Source organism: Melanostigma gelatinosum, assembly GCF_949748355.1.
Source record: "Melanostigma gelatinosum genome assembly, chromosome: 15".
Taxonomy (NCBI): domain Eukaryota; kingdom Metazoa; phylum Chordata; class Actinopteri; order Perciformes; family Zoarcidae; genus Melanostigma; species Melanostigma gelatinosum.
This window is the reverse complement of record NC_136648.1, coordinates 14,653,637-14,677,995: the sequence shown is the minus strand read 5'-3', so window position 1 is coordinate 14,677,995 and position 24,359 is coordinate 14,653,637. Positions and strand designations below refer to the sequence as shown.

At 45.2% G+C, this 24,359-nt stretch overlaps 2 protein-coding genes across 3 annotated transcripts in view; both read left to right on the top strand.

Annotated features, from left to right (window-relative positions):
• The first annotated feature begins 1,974 nt into the window (after window positions 1-1,974).
• On the top strand, window positions 1,975-4,496 carry ticam1 (TIR domain containing adaptor molecule 1). The gene is made up of 2 exons (XM_079285513.1): window positions 1,975-2,216; window positions 2,361-4,496. Exon 2 carries the CDS (start codon window positions 2,510-2,512, stop codon window positions 4,295-4,297), a length of 1,788 nt encoding a protein of 595 aa, XP_079141639.1. The 5' UTR covers window positions 1,975-2,216; window positions 2,361-2,509; the 3' UTR covers window positions 4,298-4,496.
• A 2,187-nt stretch (window positions 4,497-6,683) lies between these two features.
• The window catches only part of LOC306789249 (calmodulin-regulated spectrin-associated protein 2-like), a 29,625-nt gene continuing 11,949 nt past the window's right edge, over window positions 6,684-24,359 (top strand). For both annotated transcript variants that reach the window (XM_079285094.1, XM_079285093.1), the window contains exons 1-6: window positions 6,684-7,325; window positions 11,587-11,846; window positions 17,604-17,783; window positions 18,508-18,594; window positions 22,820-22,961; window positions 24,121-24,260. In XM_079285094.1, coding sequence (XP_079141220.1) covers window positions 7,187-7,325; window positions 11,587-11,846; window positions 17,604-17,783; window positions 18,508-18,594; window positions 22,820-22,961; window positions 24,121-24,260 — 948 coding nt within the window. In that variant the 5' untranslated portion in view covers window positions 6,684-7,186. The remainder of the gene's footprint in view (window positions 7,326-11,586; window positions 11,847-17,603; window positions 17,784-18,507; window positions 18,595-22,819; window positions 22,962-24,120; window positions 24,261-24,359) is intronic.

The window sequence follows — 24,359 nt, the reverse complement described above, 5'->3', positions numbered from 1 at the left end:
ATGATGTTGTAATTTATGTATAAATTGAGTTGTATGTCTGATTGTCCGTCGGATGGGTTCTGGCTCCATTTTGGATCTGGTTCCAGGTTGGTAAAATCCGTGGTTAACGAATCCCACCTCCCACAAGCTCTCTTAGATGGTCCTTTTTGTCTCTTTCTGACACCACAGGTATCTGCAAAAACACCTGCACATGATAACTCAACAAAGGGTTGTTAACAACACTGGCTGCCTGAATATGGCACACCGCTCTAACTTAAACATGTGGACACACTTCGCCAAAGTCAACAAAACAACTGTTAAATGCAATATTTTCTGGAGGGCACGCACAACACCAGGGGGGCCGACTAAAATCTTGTGCTGAAATATTCATCTGCAGTCCTCCAAGTAAGAGCGTGTTGCATTTTTGATAACCCGAGAATGGCAAGTGCCAGTGTTACACCGTATTCTGTGACCCATCTGATCCGGGGCAACGACCATTTCACGTTAACGTTAAGTGCATCGTGCATGCAGAAAGATCTGCGACATATCTAGTCAATATTTGGTGAATGGTAAAGTAGAATTTATATTATTTCCACTGCGTTCTTTTCGTATTTGCTTTTATGTCTTCTGCAGATGTAGCACAGCCCCCCAGCGAGGAACAACCGCTGTTTTCCCCTTGCAGCAAAAGGAAACATGAGTTTGTGAATGTCACAGAGCAGTGACAAAATGTGTGGTGAAAGCTGCTCAGCCTTTCCGTGCGGTAGAATCTCTGTGGTTTAGGTATGATACTGAGGGAAATAGAAAAACGCAGATGTATTCATATCCCACCAAACCAACAGTCCCAAACCCCAATAACTACACCCCTTGTTATAGTTATATAAAAATGCCATTACTACCGTCCTTTCAGTCAAACCCTTTTCAGACCTCCCCCACCCACTTGTCCTCTAATGATTTCCACACAGTCCCTTAGTTGGGGTTATGTTTAAAAAAAGAAAGCTACGGTCTTGGTGGTATGTGCTATATAGCTCAACTGAATGGTGATGTTTTATCCTGTATATGCACTACATACATATACCAATGTCATAATACACATAGAAACCACACTTCCTATGGAGTTACTGTAATCCCTCAGAAGTGGTCATACAGTAAACATTTCACACTGCACTCGGCGGTAAGAACAGACAGGCTCTCTGTCTGCACTGTAGTGAGGGATTTGATGCTGGCTTGCATTCTGCGGCGTGACCCCACCCCTGGTAAATACAGGGTTGGAGGTTTCCTCTGTGGATAAAAATACACTTGCCTCTCTGCAGAGAGGGGGGAAGAAAAGGCAGAATTCCTCTCTCTTCTGCGCCCATTGTGCACGAGGAGCCAGAGTAACTTCCGCACTCATCACAAGTGTTGAATGGCGACGTTGAAAGCAATCTGATTATACAAAGGTGAGTGAGTGTCACGAAGTGCATGTTATAGAAGTGAGCAGCAATTCTGGTGAATGCTTACATTGTGTAAAGCGTCTGTTAAGCAACTTATTCGGTAATTTGGAGAACTATCTGTGTGGTCCAATTCCCATACTACCGAACAATGTATCCCAGAAAAAGATTTCGTATGTCCCAATATGTCACATTCATGCAAAAAATACCGGGATGTCGTACTGCATGCGGTCACAATCTGCAGCACACATGCCAGCATGCTTTTGTGGCTATTCTGACCCACAATCCTCTGCAAAGCGGATATACGAGCAAGGGGGTCAAAGTTCAAGGTGTCAAGTTGCGACAAAGTTGCGAATACTTCAAAGTGGTAGTACAAAGTAATATTCTCAACTGAATACATACTGCATGCAACAGTACGTACTTTGTAAGGGCATCTGGAGTACGTAGTCAAAGTAAAAAGAAAAGGGGATTTGGAAGGCAGAGTATGTGTTTCCTTCTTCCTGCTTTTGTCCTTCACGGGCTCCCTTACTTCACAACCTGTGACATCATCAGCCTGTTGTGAAAAAGTTTCAAGCTAGCAGAGGTCTTCGACAGTCACTGAGAAACTTGATCCCCAAAGTTCGACAAGACTCACAAGAGGTGTTCTGTGGTCAACCTCCAATGTGCACTGCGAGCTTCCTGTTCAGAGAGAAGAGATTTCTACTGGTCCAACTGAACTGGAAAATATACTTTGAGTGACTTCCTTGTTTGAGCTGGCAACACACAAACTCAACTCATTGTTATGGCTCCTTGGACTCAGGTGACAGGCAGGTGAGTTATATCATCCGGTTTATGATAGTTGTTTTAGTGTCAGTTTGATCTTGGTGGATCAAGGTTGATTTATTGAATGTCATTTGGGCTACTTATACTGTATAACTATAACTACCTTCTTTATTTTTTTGGATCTCTTTACAGAAAGAAGAAAGCCCATAAAAGTTCTGCACCTCTCTGCTCAACAACTCAAGTTTTTTGAAGAAATAAGGAAGAAAATGGCGGAAAATCAGGTGTGATCCCGTCCGCTTCTCTTACAGGCTGAGGGTTGAGTAGCAGATTAGACTGAAAACATGAGTCACGGGGGACAAGAAGATCAGGGGACGGGACTGAAAGACGTCTTCGACATACTGGTCAAAGCACCTCCGGAGCGGCTGCTCAGCTTGACATTCCAGCTGGGCGAGACTCCTGAAGAGAATATCGTACACGCCTTATGTCTGATTATTCTCCAGAAAGAGGCGCGTGCCCTGGACAAACTCCAGAGGCTGAAGAACCACCACCTCGCTACCCAGCTAGTTGAAAAGTGGCAGATGAGTGGAGGCAAATTAGAGGATTTTGCCGTTCGTTGTGGACATTTTCAAGAGCTTGCAGGAGAATCTCTGGCCCTGTTGGCTCGTATTTTCAAGGTTTTGTCAGAACGGAGGCTGTGTGATCCATGTCTGAGAAATCTGGCGTACAAGAGAGCCCTTTCCAGTGACCATCTAAAAACAAGCAGTTGTGAGAAACTGGAGCACGGTCACCTCACAGAGGAAGCTAAAGTCGTCTGTGGGCCTCAGTTTGCAGAGTGGATGTGCTCCTCGAATGATCTCAAGTCAGGGCCTTACCGTGATCCTCTCAGCGGCCTGGACGAAGGTAACGCAACTTTAAGAGTTACCCTTCCTCAGGGTCAGTCAGAGAGAGCTCACAGTCTGCCCAGCCCACTGCAGGTGACCTCTTCAATGCCGTCGTACCCTACTCATCTAGAGATAAGTATAACTCCGACAGCCTCGTTTCCAGATGACAGAGTAGCTCCAGAAACATCCGATAAATCCAAACTAAAGACCGAACCCGCCCTCGTTGTCAGCGAATGTGAAGCAGAAAATGCACTCAGCCAATCCCTCGCATCTCAGCCTCGATCCAGTCAACCTCCTATGTCTGATGCAAAGCAACACTCAAAGATGGATGAAGCATTAGCTGCAGAGGGCAGTAAGTCGGACAGTCTCATCGCTCAGAATAAGACTCTAAACCAAACCACCAGACCATCCTTTGCACCACCTACTGCGACAAACATTGTTCGACCCAAGATGCCCGCTCCATATGAAATGCCAGACAGTAAAGATGCCGAAGAGGAGGGAGAGGCGATATTTTATTCATTTGTTATCTTGCATGCACTGGAGGATGACGATGTGGCCGAGAGCATGAGGGAAAGAGTGAAAGCGGTCATTGGTAGCGATGGTGCAACTTTTTCTGGGGACTTTGCCATCCCCGGAAAGAGCACCCTGAGGTGTGTAGAGGATGCTATCGACAACTCGGCTTTCACTCTCCTGCTGCTCACCCGCAACTTCAACACTCGCCTGCTGGAGGTGGAGACGGACTCGGCCCTCATCAACTCCATAAACAAGAGACACAAGTACAACACAGTTATCCCTCTTCTGCCAGGGGAGAACTGCATGCACAGAGATAGCCTCCCTTTGGTTTTGCAAACAATAAATGCACTCGTGGACAACAAGAGCTTCGATAGGAAAATAAAAAAGTTATTCTGTCGAGCGACGATTGAAAACCAGAGGAAAATCTGGAACGCAGATCAGTTGGTGAAGAGGAAGATGGAGCGACAGGAGAGACTGAAGAATTTAAACCAGTCCCAACAGCAGCTGATCAAAGAGTGTGCAACAGCACAGTTGCTAGAAGAAGAGATGATTTCATTGGCTGGAAAACTTCATCTCGGCCCCGTTGGGCCACCTGAACAAGGCGAGGGCAGGGTTCACCGGCAACAACAGCAGAATATTCACATTGAAAATGCTAATTACATAATAATTGGTAATGAGTCTCACATGACTGTGGGTGGAGGTGCAGACAAAGATGATTCAGTGGAGGAGCAATAACCTTGCAGGTGGGGGAAAAAAATGACTGTGGAGTCAAATTATTTGGAGAAAAATGAGAGGAATAGTCATGTTTATTGTCTGAACACTAAAATGTCAGAGCTGTAACAACCGCAGTGGAGTATTGATGACACACGCAGATTGTTTCATTGTATTTAAACCTGTTGGTGAAAGGAAATTCAATAAAATGTTCAAAAGATCAGTTGAGTGGCGTTTTAATGAAAGAGGACGCCGTGAAGAGAGTCTATTGAGCAGAACAATGCTTTTGATTTTCAACAGACGACTGCCATCTCCTGACCAATATGTGATGTGTACTTCCTGATCTCTTCTGCTGTATGAGCCCACTGTGGACACTAGGGAGCGACGTTGTTACACACTCCTCACTGCGCCTCATCGGCCTTCACAGGACCTACAAAGCCAGCGTCATCCAACAACACTGAGAGCTAAAAGAGATCAATTCAAATCTTGATTTTGCATATCATTATTTCAAGTGTGTGTGTGTGTGTGTGTGTGTGTGTGTGTGTGTGTGTGTGTGTGTGTGTGTGTGTGTGTGTGTGTGTGTGTACTCAAATCATTGTGTTGAGGTGTAAAATTAATTTAAAGATTTTACTCTTTGGCTAACGTTCAGGTGAAAGAGGACCAGAACCCGCATCCTGAGATTATCAGGCTGAATTTTAAATAGTTCAGACTGAAAACGATTAACACTTAATTAGACTTTTTTTGTTGATCTTTTCTTCTTGTAGCTACCTCCACGTATTTTGTTCGTTTTTGAAAATATTTGTGCTGAGGTAGTTTGTTCCCCGTGTTGTGTTTTGTTGTTGAAGGTGCGTTATAACTACATTTGTATTCTAATTCTGACTCTATGCTTGTTTTATCCACCCCCGTGTAACTCATTTTGCCTTTAATCAACGCCGGAAGATTCAAATGCTTAACTTGAGAAGACACAACACCACTATTGTGTTTAGGGCGACCGTGGTGCACTGGGTTAAGAGGTTCGTCTGGCAACCGAAAGGTCAACGGTTCGATCCCCGACTGGGACGTGTCACGTGTTGAAGTGTACCTGAGCAATACACTGAACCCCCAGGCGCCTGTCATTGGCAGCCCACTGCTCCCTATATACAGGGATGGGTCAAATGCAGAGAAACGTTTCCCCCTTAAAGGGATCAAGACAGTATAAATTCTATTCTATGGAAAATACTCAATTCTTCATTAATAACCTGCACTTTCTACACTGTACTAAAATAAAATGTACTTGGTTCTCAAAAAAGATGAGTAACCCGCTAACATAATTTTCGGGATTAAGTGTATTTCAATGTTCTTCATCGTTTAGGTGAAGCCAGGATTGACTGTCACAAAAAACAAGGTGACACCCACAGGAGCATCCTATCGCTCAGACTTCAGACGGGCTAGTATCCTAGTGTGTGTGTGTGTGTGTGTGTGTGTGTGACTCAATTCAGCCTAAACTCAGTCATATAGGTGCAGGACTATTTCAGCATGTGTACATCCCCCTGTGCTGCCATGCCTTTATCATTTTGTCTCCAGCCCAAAAGAGTCTGTACACACCACTGATGACTTCTTTAAATAAGAACATGATCTGATCTGCTGCATGTGTTACCCAAGACTCTAAATATTGTAAAAATGTAAAGAGCACTGTAATGAAGAAAACACTAATCTGTGTAGTTCATGAAACATTGACAGTTTGGAGACACACGAGTTAAAAGTCGTGAAGTGTGTGGATGGTGAAAATGTCTAAAGTCTTACAAATACTCAGGCTACCAGAATAGTGCTTTGTGCTTAACATCAACATTTCTTTCCCTTTCTTGACATATTTTAACTGAATTATTGTACAATAACAAGTAATAATGATCAGGACCTACTTTAGGGTCACACTTATCAGAATATCATAAATAGAAAACCATGTTCAATGTTAAAGGACTAAGTATAGGTTGTTTCAGACTTTGCTGGTTTCCTCTTTCACGGAATCTTTGCATTTGTCTAGTCTGCTTCTATATCATCGAATTAATCATACCTTCAGAAGTGGAGAAGTACATGATCATTTTTTTCGATCCGTCCAAATTTATTTGTGAAAAGAAATAGAATAAAATACGTTCCTTCACGACTCTTCTTCTTCATAAACATACAGCTGTTATGATTGTCTGTAAATCTGCCAATACAGTTCGAGGTTTATAGACCTACACATATCATTTCTGTCTTTCCTCACTTCATTTAAGATCATTTGGGATTCAGTCCGAATCCATTGAGCCAGTGAACTTGGTCTGTGCTACTTTATGATGACTCCTGTCAGGACTGAATAGACTGGGGTGGGTGGATCGCGCGTGCGCAGTGCGCTCTATCCTCCTGTCGGTGCCGCAGGAAAAGCGCAGAGAAGACGCCGCGGAGGAGATAGAGGGAGAGAGGAAAACAGTTAGAAAAGAGACGAACAACATGTACACAAACGGACTATTCGGTTAATGCGTGATACGGCCCCCGGCTGGCGTCGGACGGCGCGCTCCTCCTCTGCCGCACAGCTGCGCCGTTATGTCGGACAACCCGAGGAGAATAATGTCAGGGAAGGGAGGAGATCTTCAGAAATCCTGCCGCTGAAGTGCGCTGTGCTGTCAGGCTTTAAGGATACCACTGGAACATTTAAAGAAGAACGGATGAAGGTGCTCGTGTAAGCGAGGAAGCGCCCTGTGTTATCCAACATCGTCGTGCTCTCCAACAACCAGGCCACGCGCAAAGTTTTTTTTTTTTTTCCCCCACATTTTTTTGTCAGGAGAAAGGGAAATTTCTCTGCATTGAATTCCTTTGGACGGGACGTCATCCGCAGTCAGGAGGAGTTCCTCTGGCTGACCGATCGTCCGGCTGCTGTGTGGTAACGAGAGAGAGAAGATGGGAGATGCGGCAGACGACAGCGGGATGAGACGGACCTTCATCGTCCCTGCCATCAAGAGCTTCGATCACTACGACTTCACCAGGGCCAAGATCTCGTGCAGCCTGACGTGGCTGGTGGCCAAGGCGTTCGGCTCGGGTAGGTGACGCCTCCCAGTCGTTTATCATCAAACATTGTTAAGATAATCCTCCAACACGTGTATCGGGACCGTAGACAGATGTCGTGTTGGACCAAAGGGGACTATTTTGTCAACAGCAGCCTTTGATGAGACTGAAATGTTTCCTCTCTGTCTAGTCTATAAAATAGCAGCAATTGAATACGAATTGGTCTCCAAAACCAGAATAATAGTCGTATTTATCCTTTAATTGAGTGACATCAAAATAAATAGTATTTGAGGTTAATGGGTGCATTTTGTGTATTTATTTTGTAACAGTCTCTACCTGGAGTTCATGAGTCAATGAGCCGCATCACTGCTCATCATGTCACAGTGTCATTGATCCAACCTGTTGCTTGCCTGATGATAATTCTCCCCCACTGCAGAAGTGAGGCTCAGCCTGTTATGCAACACTCTGGCTACAGGTCTGTACCGCCAGCCTTCACTGTTGATCAACAGATGCGTGGACTCCACGTCTGTGTTGTAACTTGAGCAATGTCAGAAAAACTCAATGCATTTGGATTCGATCAATGCGTTCGCAAACACAACACGATGCGTGTAAACATTCACTCACACCCACAAAAACAATCTAAAAAGTGCAAATGTGTGATTCTATCCAGACAGTAAACGTGTCTGTCTCTTGTACTCTGGTTGTTTATAAGTCTAATTATAAAACCAAACTCCCTTCCACTGGTTTACATGCAACCAAACCAAATGTTCTAAAATACCTGATCAACATGTTAGTTAATGCTCATCCCACTTTGCCCAACGGGATGTCTTGAAATTGCTTCTTTTGTCCAACCAACAGTCCAAAACCTAAAGATATTCAGTTTACTGTCATATTAGTCGGAGGAAAGCAGCAAAGTAGCCGTAAACAGGGAGCGTTTGACACATTTGGTTGAAAAATGACTGAAACATTTATCTTTTGCTCTATAAAATGTCAGAACACAGAGAGTAATGCCCGTCACACTTTCCCAAAGCGACGTCTTGTTTTGTCCGACCAGAAGTCCAAAAACCAATAGATATTCATTTGTCATATAAAACCACGAAAAACTGCAAATCTTCTCAATGGCGAAGCTGGACTGGAGAAGTTGCCAGTTAAGTTTCTGTCGATGAGCTAATTGAATAATTGACAAATTCATTATTTTCTAAGCACAGTATCATAGCTTCACATAACAGCTGTTGTGTTGTGCTCGTCTTCACAGTCATGCCGGTGATGTTTTCACGCGTGTCAGTAATTACTCCTCATACGTGACTACGTGTATCCGAGCTCTGGCCCTGCTGTTCCTCACTGTGGTCTGGCGGCCTCTCCTTTAAAAACACAGAGTCCTGCTCTCAGCCCCGAGGTTTACTCCAGACACACAAGGTGACATCAGCAGGTCTTGGTTCAACACGACCTGCCGCCTTGTTTTTTTTCCCGTTCCCTCGAGTGACACACTTTCAGCTCCCGGCACCGCCGACAAACTGTGGCCCACTTCACAAGCAGGCCTCAGAGCCTCGTGTGGCCTAGTTTGGACGGATGGTTTGAATCTGGTGGCGCTCGGATGTAAAAACAAACTTTCTCATCAGCTTAAAGTTTGGACTGAAGGTTCAGAGAGGTGGATTTGTGTAAGCACGGTTGTGCTGACCATGCAGTAGGAAGCAAGGGAGTTAAATATGCATGTGGCACTTTTCAAAACAAAGTGATTGACAGGAAGAAGAAGAAGAAGGGAAGAGACAGTGAGGACCATTTATAAAAACAAGCACAATTCAGTGTACGAACCCCAAAGTTAAAAATCAAAAGAAAGACAACAAATGGCTTTTAAGATGCTTTGTACAGATGTGCACTGATAATACTGAGACACAACACATGTGTGCATGTGGAGGTTTGTGTGTATTAACTGTCAGAGCACCGTTTTACTGTCTCCACACTGATGTGTCTCCATGTTGGCCTCAACATGGGTTTTAACAGCAGGGCCTAAGAGCTAGTCTTCAAGTGTTGTTAAAGAACCCCACCAGACATGTTTTAAGACCCATGAAACGACTCTGCCTTGAATCTTTACTCGTGTCTTTCACCACAAAAAGATCAATTAACTTGCTCAACATTGTTAGAATCACATCTACTCCCTCTCTCTTATTGTACAATCCACAATCTATGAACACGCAGGTCAAACGTTTAACTGTGGGACACAAGATGCCTCCTTCACTGAATAGCCCACTCTCAGCGTGTGTGTGTGTGTGTGTGTGTGTGTGAGTGTGTGTGCTGGCTTTGTGCTTCAGCAGATCTAGGTTTAAACTCTGCACATGCACATCCAAGTTCAGTAACACTAAGCACAACATGTTTGAGTAAATCAACGTTACCGGTAGCTATCTGGCACTGGTTCAATGTAACGGCACTCAACAGCGACATGAGGTTGGAATTTGAATATTTCTCCAAATCTGAAGGTGAGTGTTCACCAAAGGGTAATATATCACATGATCAGCTGCAGCACAGACACCACAGTGATTGTGACTGGACTCAGCTGCTGTATCACTCAGATCTCAGCAGTGATGTAACCAGCGGTCACCAACACTGACCTTTTATTCAGCTCATTCAGAAGAGCCCGCTGGCTGGAAATGCAATTCTTCAACTCCATCAGTGCCTCTTACAATGAAGAACAGCAAGCACGTAGAGCCCAGGAGAATATTCTGTCCAGCTGTGGTGGAATGAATACCTCTAAAGCTGTGAGGGACTGATCGATGAGATCAGACGGCGACTTGAATGAAAACATGCATACTTTAAGGAACTTTAAGGCTTTGATCAGCAAACAGCTGTGCGGTGATTCTCATGGCTTTTGCTGTGTTTCATATGTTGCGCTGCTTCTAGTAATAACAGTCTAATCCCTGTAAAAAGAGAAATAAATCAGAAAGCATGAGCTGTTGGCGATCCCTAGCTGAATATGTTTTTAGTTTCAGTTAGCCAGCAGAGATAAACACTGCTGACCGTGACGTTGTGTGCTGAGCTGTGATCTCGGGGGTCTCCAGGGGAGCAGTCTTCCCCGTGCCTGGACTTCCTGTGGCAGCTACTTCCTGTCTGTTTCCTCTTTGATGAACAACACAAAGGAGAGGGTTTCTACTTGACGAGGCAGATTTTTATGAACTCTAGAAAAGCCTGCTCTCCGTGCTGTTGTAGCTTCATGAACATTCTGACAAAAGTAGCGTCAATGTAATAGTTGTGACTAGCGCTGTTGATGTGGGTTAACATCGGCCTGTTGCTTTAAATATCTCTTTTCATCACCCGGAGCTGTGGCCTGGGAGAGCTGCACTAACCACAGCCACTGGAAGACTGCAGATGTTTGATCACAAGTTGAATGGGCTTTGATCTTTAAATGTTACATTTGATCATGTTGAGCTCTTTAGTCTCGGCATTTGTGTTACCTTGAAGTGATCGACGAGCAGAAAGCTGTACCTTTGCGATAGATTCCTTTTACGTCTTTTCTTTCCTTCGGTGTGATTCAGAGGCAGACAGAGAGGAAATGACCCCACACACCAGGAACACACACTCACACTGGAGCACGCAGACACACACACACACACACACACACACATTCCTTTACTTGCCTGACACACATGGGATATAGGTGCATAGATAGAGTATGTTATTCAATGACAATGGCTTCAATTGGCTAGTATTGTATAACTCTGAGTCACAACATGTGGTTTACATCAACAGAGTTTGGTGAAGAAGGAAGGAAAGAGTGTGTGTGAGTCCTGGAAGTGTAGCTGTGTGTGTTCAGCTATTTTCCCTGAAATCAGATTTACTGTATGAGGTAACTCGATTCGAAGGTGCTCCATGCTTTGTAACATACACGTCCACCTACACACGCACATACTCTGTTGCTTTGTGCTCACAAGATGTCCTGTGTGGATCTTCAGTCAGATAAGCACCAACGAATATACACCCTTAAAATCGCCTCATTTCAGGCTTTTGTTTTTGTGAAAATATACTTTTCACTCATGATGTTCATGAGGTTTTGTGGTGTACACCATCCTTTCTGTGTGTGTGTGATTATACTGTTTCAGCTTTGAGCTGGTTGTGGCTCTGAGCTACAATGTATGTAGCCATAGTAACAACAAAGACAGTCAAATATAGAAAACGACAGCGGCAGAGCTTTTATTATCGTCTCTGTCGACGGTGGTGTCTCAGGAGGACGGGAGAAGCATCATATTGATCAAAATGATATCTCACCCACGTGTCCTCTCTCTCCGTCTCTGTGTCGTTTCCAGACGCGGTACCAGAGGAGCTGGTGGAGCCTTTATACCGGGACCAGTACAACCAGGAGCACCTGAAGCCTCCGGTGGCCTGCCTGCTCCATTCCGCGGAGCTCTACTGCCGGGCGGGAAGCCTGATCCTCCGCAGCGATGCTGTCAAACCGCTACTGGGACACAACGCTGTCATCCAGGCCCTGGCCCAGAAAGGCCTGTACGTCACGGACCAGGACAGACTGGTCACTGAGAGAGACCTGACCGGCACGCCTATACACATGGTGAGTGGAGATGCACCAGCACATCACTGAACGCATCCTGGTATTTATGCTGCTTTCACAGTTGAGTCTGTAACTCGTGGTTCTTTCTGTATACGTCCTTTTGATCACTGGCTTTAGATCTCCGTCTGTTCACTTGCAAATTCACACGTATGCTCACACACACACACACACACACACACACACACACACACACGTGAGTGTATACGCATATAAACCAGGGCTACAACTAATAATCTCAATTTCATTAATTGTCTATAAAATGTGAGAAACAAGCTAAAGATGGCTTTTATCAGGATGATCAGATGTAACCGTGTGCTTTGCTGTGTCTTCCCCCTCATGGGGAGTAAGTCAGTTATATAGTGTGTGTGAGTGCACGGCTCCATGTGTCCAACTGTTAGACCGTCCTCCAAGGCCTGTCCTGTTGAGAGCAAAACAACCGCTAATGACGGGTTTCCTATAGCAACCCATTACTCACTGTTCGGTCTCTGTGTCATGAGAGGCTCCGGGCCGTCATGCCTTATGTATTCTAGTCGTATGATGTCGATCCTGTGTGGAGAACATAATAAGACTGCAACGTACAATGGTCTTCATCATTGACTGATCTTAATATGAAAATGCTTGATTAATGGAGATTAGACAGATTTGTCTCTAGAATATGAGAACATAGAGACAAAACCCAAAGATATTCAGTTTACGCTTACATTAAACAGAGGCGAGCAGAAAGTCCTCTCACCAGGCTGAACAAACTCATTTGGGGAATCGTTGCCTGAGAAAATGACCATCGAGCTGTCGATAATTCCTTGTTGATGGACTAATGAATTGATGAGCTCATTGTTGAAGCTCTGGAACACAATTCTGCTGATTCGATTGCGACGTTGATTCGTGGTGTTTTAGACTGTAGCAGCAGATCCAGACACACTGCTAGCACACGCATGGCTGGAGACCGGCACTTCTGCTGACGCCAAAAAGGTGTCTGCATTGCAGTGCACCCTCTCTCTCTCTCTCCTCCCTCCCTCTCCTGCTCTCCCACTCTGTCTGTCTGTCCTACTGTTTCTTTCCTCAACTCTTTGATTCCCTCTGTAGTAGAGGAACTGCTTGTGTGCGCTCCCTTTCTCCATCTCTTGTCACGCTCTTTTTTTTAATCCTTTCCTTCCCGCTACCTCCGTCTCATCCTAACTCTTATCTGTGTGGATTAAAATGAGACCGGGGACTTTGTTATCTCCTGAATATTTAATCGAAGCTTAATCATAGTTCACCGAGTGCCCTCAAATGTTTCTCGGTCTCGGGCTGCAGCCGGTGTTTTATTCGCCCTCTGCTTGTGCTTTCCCTTTTTACGGCTCTAGAGAATAATTCAAAGTCACAAGTCGAGGGCATTTCTATGTTTACGGCCGCTTGTGCTCCGGCGCTCATTGATCGAGGATGTTGTGAAGGTGGGAATGATGGGCGGCGATTACATGCAGCGCGTAATGATCCCGTGATCTTTCTCCACTATAAAAGGGCATTTACACATCGCTCTCTTTGTCTCGGGGATTCAGTGTGCATGGCAGGTGATTTAGCGTGCAGTTTAAGTGAAGTAGAAAAATAACGCCTATTGACTCCCTGTGACTACGGACCTTCGCTTGTGTAACAGGCATTCATCTGTCCATCCTTATTGTTGCTCTGTGCCCTTCGCACTTCATTAGATTGCCTCTGCAAAGTACAGGAACTGCCTGTGTGTGTATTTGCGGACTCAGCAAGATAATTTCAGTCAGGCTGAAGTCGAGGCTTTTCATTTTTGGGTTATAGTCTATCTGCGGAGAAAATGATGACCTCATAGTTCCCCCAAGGAGGGAAGGAAAGATGGAGGAGGGAAGAGTAAGGTATTGCCTATTTGGCGGGCGGGATGACATGTGTGTGCCAGAGAACGAATGGAAAAGGCCCACTGTTAATATGGCCATCTGGAAAGAGGAGAGAGGAGGGGACAAAGAGGAGAGAGGAGGGGACAAAGAGGAGAGAGGAGGGGACAAAGAGGAGAGAGGAGGGGACAAAGAGGAGAGAGGAGGAGACAAAGAGGAGAGAGGAGGGGACAAAGAGGAGAGAGGAGGGGACAAAGAGGAGAGAGGAGGGGAGAAAGAGGAGAGAGGAGGGGACAAAGAGGAGAGAGGAGGGGACAAAGAGGAGAGAGGAGGGGACAAAGAGGAGAGAGGAGGGGACAAAGAGGAGAGAGGAGGGGACAAAGAGGAGAGAGGAGGGGACAAAGAGGAGAGAGGAGGAGACAAAGAGGAGAGAGGAGGGGACAAAGAGGAGAGAGGAGGGGACAAAGAGGAGAGAGGAGGGGAGAAAGAGGAGAGAGGAGGGGACAAAGAGGAGAGAGGAGGGGACAAAGAGGAGAGAGGAGGGGACAAAGAGGAGAGAGGAGGGGACAAAGAGGAGAGAGGAGGGGACAAAGAGGAGAGAGGAGGGGACAAAGAGGAGAGAGGAGGGGAGAAAGAGGAGAGAGGAGGGGACAAAGAGGAGAGAGGAGGGGACAAAGAGGAGAGAGGAGGGGACAAAGAGGAGAGAGGAGGGGAGAAAGAGGAGAGAGGAGGGGACAAAGAGGAGAGAGGACGGGACAAAGAGGAGGCGGCGGGAGAGGAGAAGAGCCGAGTACATGGAGAGCAGGGAGGGTTGAGGAGAGGAAAGGAGGAAGACGTGATGTGCACCACTGCAGCAGTGGAGGGTGGGGTCTCACAGTGAGTCAAAGCATGTCTGGTGCACAAATGAGAGCCCCCCCCCCCACACACACACAATACACACACACACCTCCAAACAGACCTCCAGCAGTGTGCACAAGACCTGTGTGTCCTTGTCTCGCTTTACTTCCATGTTTCTCTGCGACTCCTCTCCTGCCTCGCCCACGCCGCCCTCTAAGTGTTAAAGCACTAAGATGAGAAAGTGACGGAGCCGTAGCGGTAATTACATTTTCCTGCAGAGGGGCGTGTACCCTCGACTAAAAGCCTCCTTCCGAACGTGTGTGTGTGTGTGTGTGTGTGAGGGAGATAGCGACAGCGGCCATTATTTGTCGTGGCAGTTTGGACAAACGGTACACACCAACATCTCAACAGAGCCAGACACGGAGCTGTGAAGTTGTACAATAAAACCACTTTCTCAGAACGTACCTGCGTTGAACGGACCCCTGTGATGTTTACTTTGATTATCTGTTTGCGCAGCTGCATTGTGCTTTCCTATAGCCACCTTTTGATCAAGGGCGTGCACACACACACACACACACACACACACACACACACACACACACACACACACACACACTAACGCAGCCATACAACAGTAGTGATGAATACTGATGCTCCTGTTCGAGGGTGTGCATGTGTGAGCATTGCAGCTCTTTACAGCTCTTGATGACCAGCATCTGCCATTTCCACAGCCTTATAAGGTGCGTCTGTCACCCCGAGTGGTTTAGACTTGCTTCTGTACGCACACACACACACACATACCCCAAAGGTCTTTGTGAAGGGATAATGGACAGCACATGGCTTTTAAATCCATGAGGTAGTGTCAACAGTATCGTGTTTTTTGTCTTTGGATGGTGGATATGTAAGCAGTGGCTCCATGTACTGCCTGTCCGTCTGTCTGTCTGTCCTCTTCTCTGTCTCTCGTGCAAACACCCATATCTACATACACACACACACACACACACACACACACACATGCATGTTAGATCTGAATACAATGTTCTATTAAAGACAGTGACAGTCAAACCTACACATCATGGTCTTACACACACACACACACGGAGATGCAGCATCAACGTTTCAGTCCTCTGACCATTTAGATAATAACAACATAAGTAATAATAATGGTAGCAATAACACATTTCATATTGTATGAAAATGAGTGGGACTGAATGTCATGTTTCACTTTTAAAAAGTGTTGTTAAAGGACTGGTCTCACATTTTGGGAGTTGGTTTCGAAGGTTGGTGCCTCATGTCTGTGTTTTAATTACTGAGCTAGCTTCGCTGAGCTTAGCAGACAAATGTGAACAAGTCTGACTCTATCCAAAGTAAAAACATCTGGCTCCTTAAAAAGCTACTAGTTGTGGTTCTACACGCTGTAACTATTATACAGTACTTCTATTGTACTAGTACTCTAAAAGACCCTCACCTGCTCTCCCAAACACGTAGTCATACAGACTCTTATAAAATGTACAAAACACACTGTAAAATGATGGTGAAACTTCTACATCCCACTATAAAAGGCGTACAAAATTGTGATCCATATGTTGTGCTTTAATGCAAATGATAATTTACAGAAATCCCAATGAAACATGAATTAACAAAATAACTTGTCAGTACCATTTAAATTCATGTGGCTTCTTCGCCCAATGCTCTGAACACACACATGTGCACGCACCTTCACAAGCTGCTTAACAACATTAAAGATTATGGGGGGTTTATGCAAATGAGTTCAGAAAAGCTTCAATCACAGAAAAAACTTTTCATGAAAATCATGTTTTTTTTGGCTCTTCAGCTGCAGCCTAAGCTGCTTGGGCTGTCTCTCCCTCTGCCTGTCTCCCCCTCTGTCTGTCTCCCTGCCTGTCTCTCCCTCTGCCCGTCTCCCCCTCTGTCTCCCTGCCTGTCTGTCTCCATGCCTGTCTCCCGGTCAGTCCAGCTGTCAGTCAGACCGGCTCTTGTACCTCTGGATGAGAATGCACGCAATGTCAAGTATCTGGCAATATCCTGAAGATGCAGGAATTCAAAACAGTGTCTGCAGACTGTTTCATAATTCAATATCAGGCTGCAATCCAAACAATCCTGTTTACCCATTTAATGCACTGCAGCTGTAGCGTTCGGTATTACATTCTGCATGTCCAGCAGCATTACATGTCTCCAAACAACTGTCCAGCCTCTCTATTTCAGACACACAGGTCTCTCAGCAGTTATTTCCATGAGGAGTTTGTTTTTAACAGCCATATTACTTCGGCACACGCTGTCTGTTTAGACTGGCAGTCGCCGAGCACCAGCAGCAGCGCCGAGTCGTAGCGCTGGCTCAGTTGATGGTTTCTTGGGGAAACACTCGGTCACTCTGGCTGTTACAAGAGGCTCCGTGGTTATGAATAGAGAGGCCTGTGCTCGACGGTACGGGCTGCGGTGGGACGAGGTCGCACTGCTTATTTCAGTCACCTGGATTACGGAGCGCCTGACTTTAGGTTGTTTGTTCAGTTAGGTTGCACACATGTACACAGAGTACCTAAGTAAGTGCTTTTGAGCTGACCTGGTGGGGTGACAGGAAAGGGAAGGGGAGGTCTGCTGGTCTGACCGGCCTGGAATGGGATTAGAAAGGCCAGCAGAAGGTCAAGCTTTGTGCGCTGTAGGTGTTGACGGCTGGTAAAAAAAAAAACCACATTACGCAACGTGTGCACTTAAAGAGGTAGTTCTACATGTACAGACTTTTAGGAGTGTGTTTCAGAGGGGTTGGACAGAAACGTCTATTCTCTCAAGATACACTTCATAGGATCCCATTCAGACGACATCTCAGCAACCTGCTGGTGTCCACGATACTGCTTCAGTTGACATCACATGATACCTGTTGAAGCATGATCGATTTGCTGTGGGTTCATTGTCGGTTTGTTGAATTAAAAAACGTCTGCAGTCAATATGATGCACAAAGAAGCACAACATGGACATATAAAGTCAGGCCTTTTAATTGTCAGTTTGATGCTTTTGGATAAGAAGTGGTAGAGTGAAACGTAATCCTTGCATCGCTCTTATGTTTCTCCAGAGTTCCCATCTGGCGCTCATTGACACCCTGATGATGGCGTATACTGTGGAGATGGTGAGCGTGGAGAGAGTGATGACCTGCATCAACAGGTGCTCCTCCGCTGAACCCTCACACGGTGACGGACACATCCAGGAGCTGCCTTATGACACCGAGGATGCAATCGCCACTTGGATCAACAAGGTACGCACACAAAACCATAAAGACGAGGATGCCAACTGTACACATCCTTGAGCCTTGTACAATGTGACACACAGTTCTTCGTTTCACTCCGGACATAGCAGACAAGAGGTGCTGGAAAGTGTGTCAGCGCTCAATCCCTCCATCGCTGGTTCAAAATCTCACTCCAAGAGAGCCTGATGAAGAACTGGCACCAATCACATATATTCATGCCAGAGAAACTAGCAAGAGAGAACCGACTCAGTCTGACCTCCTCTGGTCTGCTCGAGCAGGATTGGGAGAGTAAAGCTTTCAGAGAGTAAAGCTTTCAGAGGGCAGTAGTTAAGTCTCTGATTTAATCTTCTTCATCCTACGGTCACTTCAAGTTGCTTTCTCTGATCTTGCAGGAGGCTTTAAGGGAATTTTGACCAGTTGTCTAAAAATATGATGTTGCCCTATTTCTACTTGGTTTAAAATAATGAAACAAGCCCCAGCAAGGCATGATTTAGTCAATTAAATGTACAATGGTCGCTGACATTCTTTGCTGAAGAAGCTCATGTGCTTGATTCTCCTTTTGCAGTCCAGTGACGGGACGGTACACATGCAGGATTCATTTGCAGACGCGCACATTAAAAACCACATGGTTGGGATTGGCTGATGCGACCCGGTGCATCCTCAAGCCAAAATGTTACATCGCTGTTTGTACTGAACCTTTGAAGACGGAAATCGTAATTCTTTTTCTCTCCAGGTGAGTGAACACCTGAGGGACATCCTTGTTGAAGAGCAAAAGCTGAGAGAGGCCTCCCTCCAGGAGTCAAACTCAACAACACACCAAGTAAGAACAAACACTGAAGCCGGACTAGCAGTGTCCCCCTATTTCCAGTCTTTGGGCTAAACTAAACTAACACGCTCAGAGAAGATCAATATTCCCATTTAACTCTTCACGAATATTTCCGAAAATATTCCTTTTAAGAACAGCAAGAAAAGCAGAAACAGGACTTTTTTGATTAGCTTTTGTTTTGAGATGCATTTTCTGCTTCTCAAACGTTTGTTTTGTCTCCTATCTGTTGATAGGCGATTTTAAATGTGTTCTTTCACTCAAAGGTTATTATGTCTGTGTCCACATAAAGCCCACGCAGACACACATGATATGTACGCACACATACAGCACAGAGCTCTGTACATCAGAGGAACAGATGAGCTCAGTCTCCGACCAGCTGCAGAGAAATGTTGGCAAGAGTCGCAAAACACTGCTGTTAGAGACAAAGAAATGTGAAACAGAGAGAGAGAGAGAGAGAGAGAGAGAGGAGGGAAAATCAGAGAGAGGGGAAGGGGAGGGAGAAATGACACCAGGGTGGGAGACATGGAGAGAGACACTCTGGGACGTTGTCAGCTGTAGCTAAAGAGTCAGCGACAGACAGAGACAGTGTTGTCATCCTGCAGGACTCGTAGTTATGTAAGGTCCATGTGACACAAAGAGTCGGTCTGCTGGGACAAACACACAGCCGTCAGCTCCCGTCCTCTTCCACTCACTTAACCATGAGACTACAGCACAGGGCCTTATCATGACCCTCGCCTCGGGTCGGTACTTTAAATCAGAGACAAGAGGGTGAACGAAGGTTAACAAATGGAAAAAGAAGTATTATGTGTACATGCACACAGGCAAAAAATAGAACTCGAGCAAATAGGAAACGGGAAAGTAAACTTCCTGCAATTCAGTCCCAAATCAAAGAGGTAAACACTGATTGAAACTCTGATTCGGCTGAATGTGGCGACCTGGCTGGTTTCAGAGATAGCTTCAGCTAACCGGCGTGCTAACCGTCCACAGCCATGCTAGCTGCTCTGTGACGCAGGGGTGCTTTGAGCTAAATGCTAATGCTAGCACGGCCACATGTTCCCAGTGATAATGGGGACATGCTGGTGTTATGTATGCATGCATGTTAGTATGCTAACATTTTCTAAATGAGCACTAAACACAAAGTATAGCTGAGGCTGAATGTCATCTATTTGGTCCTAAACTAAAGTTGACCCGATGATGGCGCTGGGTGAAAAATCAGGCAAAAAGATTTACATAAAGATCTGCACCTCATGGCAGGCCCTCAGATGGTTGTCGAGACATTTCACTCAAAACCATAAATGTTAAGTCGATCACCAAAGTCAGTAGGATTCATCCTCTGGGCACCATGAATGTCGGTACAAAATGTCATGGCAAGCCATCCGACAGTTGAAAATATAGTTGTAGTCGTAGATATTATAGTCTGGACTGACCGACAGTACCGTCCATAAAGCCACACTGCAAGCATGGCTGACGTACACACCCGTTACCATAGATTGAACTGTTTGCATACAACAAGTTGTAAAATGGTCACATGGTTCCGTCTAATGGAGAAAAAATGATTTTCTTATCAAAGAGCTGCAGGATGTCACTAAATCAGCTCTTATCTGCTGTGGAACTTTTTTGGCACATTCCCCCCCCCCCCTTAAGGAGGTCTCTTTAAGAGTGCGAGGACTACGCTGTACACTCGGTGACAGTCAGCGGCTTTCCTACTGCTCGCTCCATCACACAGCTCCCTCTCTGCATTATCAGCTTCAATAGAAGAAGACTATTCACTGAGTGGGACGTACTTAAGAGATCATTTCACACGTACCTTTACACACACACACACACACACACACACACACACACACACACACACACACACACACACACACACGCACACTAATGGATGAGCACAAGACACTTCTCAGTCTGGTCTGGTCTATTCTGGGACAGTGAAGAATCTTTAACTGTGGTCTCATGACTAAGTGCTCAGCGTGTGTGTGTGTGTGTGTGTGTGTGTGTGTGGATACAGTGTGAATGTAAGCTTGTAGCTTTGACAACTTCCTTCAAGGAGGTTTATGTTGTAAGGTTTAGGGTCCTATTAGTTCTCCTCATTAGTTCACAACATATCTCAAAACAGATTTCCATTAAATTTGGTGGAATGTTTTGCACAGAGGCCAATATGTTTTTAAAGGATTTCCCAACAGCACAGGACGAAACGCCTCCATAACTTTGGGATGGGTTACTGTGGAATATTGTACATATATTTCTGTTCCCCAGAGGATCAACCCGACATACTTTTTCAAACTTTTCTTTTATCCAATACTTCCTACAAAACTGCCATGACGTTAGCCCCAGCGGCAAATTAGCATGCTAACAAGCTAAACCAGGATTATATCGTATCTTGTTAAAATACTTTGTCGTCAATATTACCTCGTCATATGTATATTAATGTTGTGGTCTCTATAATATTATATCGGTGGAGACTTTAAATAGGCCCAGTGGGTTTTCTGACTCTTCCTGCACATCGGTCATATTATTCATCTCTGCTGTGTTTGTATATTTTTTTTAATTGTGCAAACTAAACTAAAGTAAACAGAACATTATACCTGCTTAACATCAGAACCGTAGCTTCGTATTAACCTGTTAGCTTTTAGCGCAAAGCTCCGCTGGGCCTCTCTTATGATGGAATATTTGAGACCCTCTGGGAAAATTGTCCGATTGTATAATTAGATATGGTCCATTAGTGTCTGTCTCTTAAAAAATAACGAGTATTATGAGGAGAACAATTTAACCAAAAGTCAAATATTTCCATGTGTACAGTTAAAATGCCATTAGCCTTAAAAACAGTTCAACTCCATGAAGACAAAAGGCTGTTTGTTAGCTGAGACTGAATTCCACTGAGCACCTTTTTATGGCAGATTGTAGAGGCTGGGAAGAAGTTATTGACAGGATGCTTACATGTAGAGGACTGTGCAGAGGTGTAGCATGCACTATCAGAGTTCATACTCCCATACAGTCTCAGCTGTAAGTAGCCAAACGTGTTCTGCTGTCGGCCTAACGCCTCTCCACTCTCTTCTGTTGTCCAATCATCATCCACCATCAAGTCTCCTAGCAAATGGTACTGGAGATTAGTACCTGTAAGTCCATCCGTTCTGAAGAACTCCTGTTCATCCACCGCCACCATCTTCCTCCTGTCTGTCTAACCCAAAACTAGGACACACCCCTTCCTTCACATTGTAGTTGCATGTGGCCCTGAGCCCCATCATGCATTGGTCACATACCTCCCACCTCAACCCTCGTCTCCACATTCACAGGAATCTCATTGAATGATATAGTAACTATTTTAAACTTGCATCACACCTTAAAGGTCAGAAACTATATTTGGCATGAACACCAGGAATTAGCCAATGTATCTTTTGAATACAAACTAATGCTGATGCGCCGGTATTGTTAGCTACACATTTCCTTGTTTCTGATCTGGCATGTCTGTTGTCGGTATTGTGCATTGAAAACCGTGTTATTTTCTTCGGTTGTATGTCTTTAAATCGGCTTAAATCAGTTTTTACAGACCAAATGTAAAGGAGGACAACATTTAGTCCCTCTGAGCTCAATGCACAAACGGAGAGGCTGTCAGACAGCGAGAGCTGCTGGGATTAAAACTTCCATCGTATCTCTTGTAAAATGCATACGTGACGCCACTGTTGTGTGTTTATGGGCAAACTGGGAGTACTGATGCCCTGTAGACACATGCAGTGGTATCGTCTCTGGTTTTTACAGGCCTAGAGAAACAGAAAATGATGGATGCGCTACTAACAAATTATTATTAACCTTTAAATCACACGCCCCCGTGAGACGAGTCGTGCTGACAGCAATTCATCTGTTATATGCATTCTGCTCCTTTTCTCCTTCTAGAGAACGAACTGCTCCTCACAAGCAATCACAGGGAGCACGTTAGTGACGTGTTTTACATTTAAGACGATGTAATTCTATTGCATCTGATTATCTGCATGAGGAATTTAATATGCATTATTTGAGCCTGAAGCCCACCCTACGCTTTAACTTAACACTTACGTCATTGAGTTGTGTGTGTGCACTGCTGCATGCAGGTAAAAGTGCTCATGCAGATATTGCACCAACAATAAAAAAGCCAACTGTTCATATCCAGCGCCCCCCCCCCCCCCACCCCCACCCCCGATGACACATATGTGGTGTCTTTGTGCTGTTGCCATGGTTTCAGGCTCGCTACAGGAGGGACCCTGTCCAGCAGAGGAGCGCTCCGTCGCTCCCCCTGGTGGAGAACCTGCTGAAGGACAACACGGACGGCTGCGCTCTGACCACCCTGCTGCATTTTTACTGCCCACAGGCCGTCGGGCTGGAAGGTGGGACCAACCGCTCGATCTGTAACCGCACCCACTCTTACTGTGATTACACGAAAAGACTGAAGTCAGCTCACTTATACATTAGAAATAGCATTCAATGAGCTGACCACAATGACTCCGAGGCTCAACTTGACAGCACAAAGGAGGCTTTTCTCTGCTCTCGCTGCTCTAACTACAGACAAACATTTGAATAAAGGGCTTCAAACAAAGAGCATAATTATGATCAACTTGCCCTTATTTTGTGAGGGCTTTTTGTCTTTTGAATAAATAAGAAAGGAAGTCAGTTCAATAAAAACAAATAATAGCGTAGTAGCCTTTTACAGGAAATGTTTTCAGTGGGCTAAACTAATCTTTATCTCGAAGAACAACATAATCAAGAGATTAAGGACCCTGTTTGGACCTTCTGTGGTCACATTTAATGATATAAATGCAGGATATTGTTCAGGATGTTGACCCTAGAAAGACACTGTGAGGCAGAGAGGTTTCAGGACAGACATGGAGAACAAAGACGTGCTTCCTCTCAACTTCGCTGCGCCCTCATTTCTAAAAATGCCCCGAGTTGGGCTGTGATTGGTCACGAGGGTTATGTGACGAGGAACCGTCAGAGGAGTAGCTGGCTGCTATTTCAAAGATAAACAACTCTCGTGCCGGTGCTCCGAGACTCTCGGGATTGAATATAGCTCACGGGGCGCTCGTACACATGTGGACCAGATGTGGAAGCGAGGGTAATTTAGGTCTTCTTGCTGGCAGATTGATTTCCTGTAAGGATAATAAAGAGGTCCAGTAAAGTGCAGAATGACATAATTCCAGAGAAACCATCTGCTGTAATGTTTGGTTGTCTGTCCCGGGTCTTTTCCCTCTTGTCAGATATTATACACATGCATGGGCCGTCCTTACAGTAACGTCAGGGGATCAACATCCTGATGATTCATCTAGTACGAGTTTGAAGAAGTGTGTCACGAACTGTTTCAAGGATTTTGAGTGATTCAAATCAGCTTCTGCATATGGTGCAAATACTAGTGGGAAAAGTAGGATCATTTTATCCTCATCCAAAATAAACTATGCCTTATCTTTTGCTTGTCTTCCTGCCTGGCTATCACCCCTCCCTTGTGTGTCTGACCCCTCCCTTGTGTGTCTGACCCCTCCCCTGGCGGAGCAGACATTTGCCTCAAGGAGACCATGTCTTTGGCCGACAGTCTGTACAACCTTCAGCTGGTGCAGGAGTTCTGCAGGAACAACCTCAACCACTGCTGCCACTTCAGCCTGGAGGACATGCTCTATGCACACGCATCTATAAAGGTAAGGAGTATATTCAAATGTGAAAAATAAAGAAATGTATGTGGAGGCTGTGGAGAGTGCTATTTTTTCCCTGTGGATTCAGTGAAAGAAAGAAAAGTG

Bases quoted from the DNA above. Each gene is read 5' to 3' on its own strand.
- ticam1 (XM_079285513.1), top strand. From the start codon at position 2,510: ATGAGTCACGGGGGACAAGAAGATCAGGGGACGGGACTGAAAGACGTC.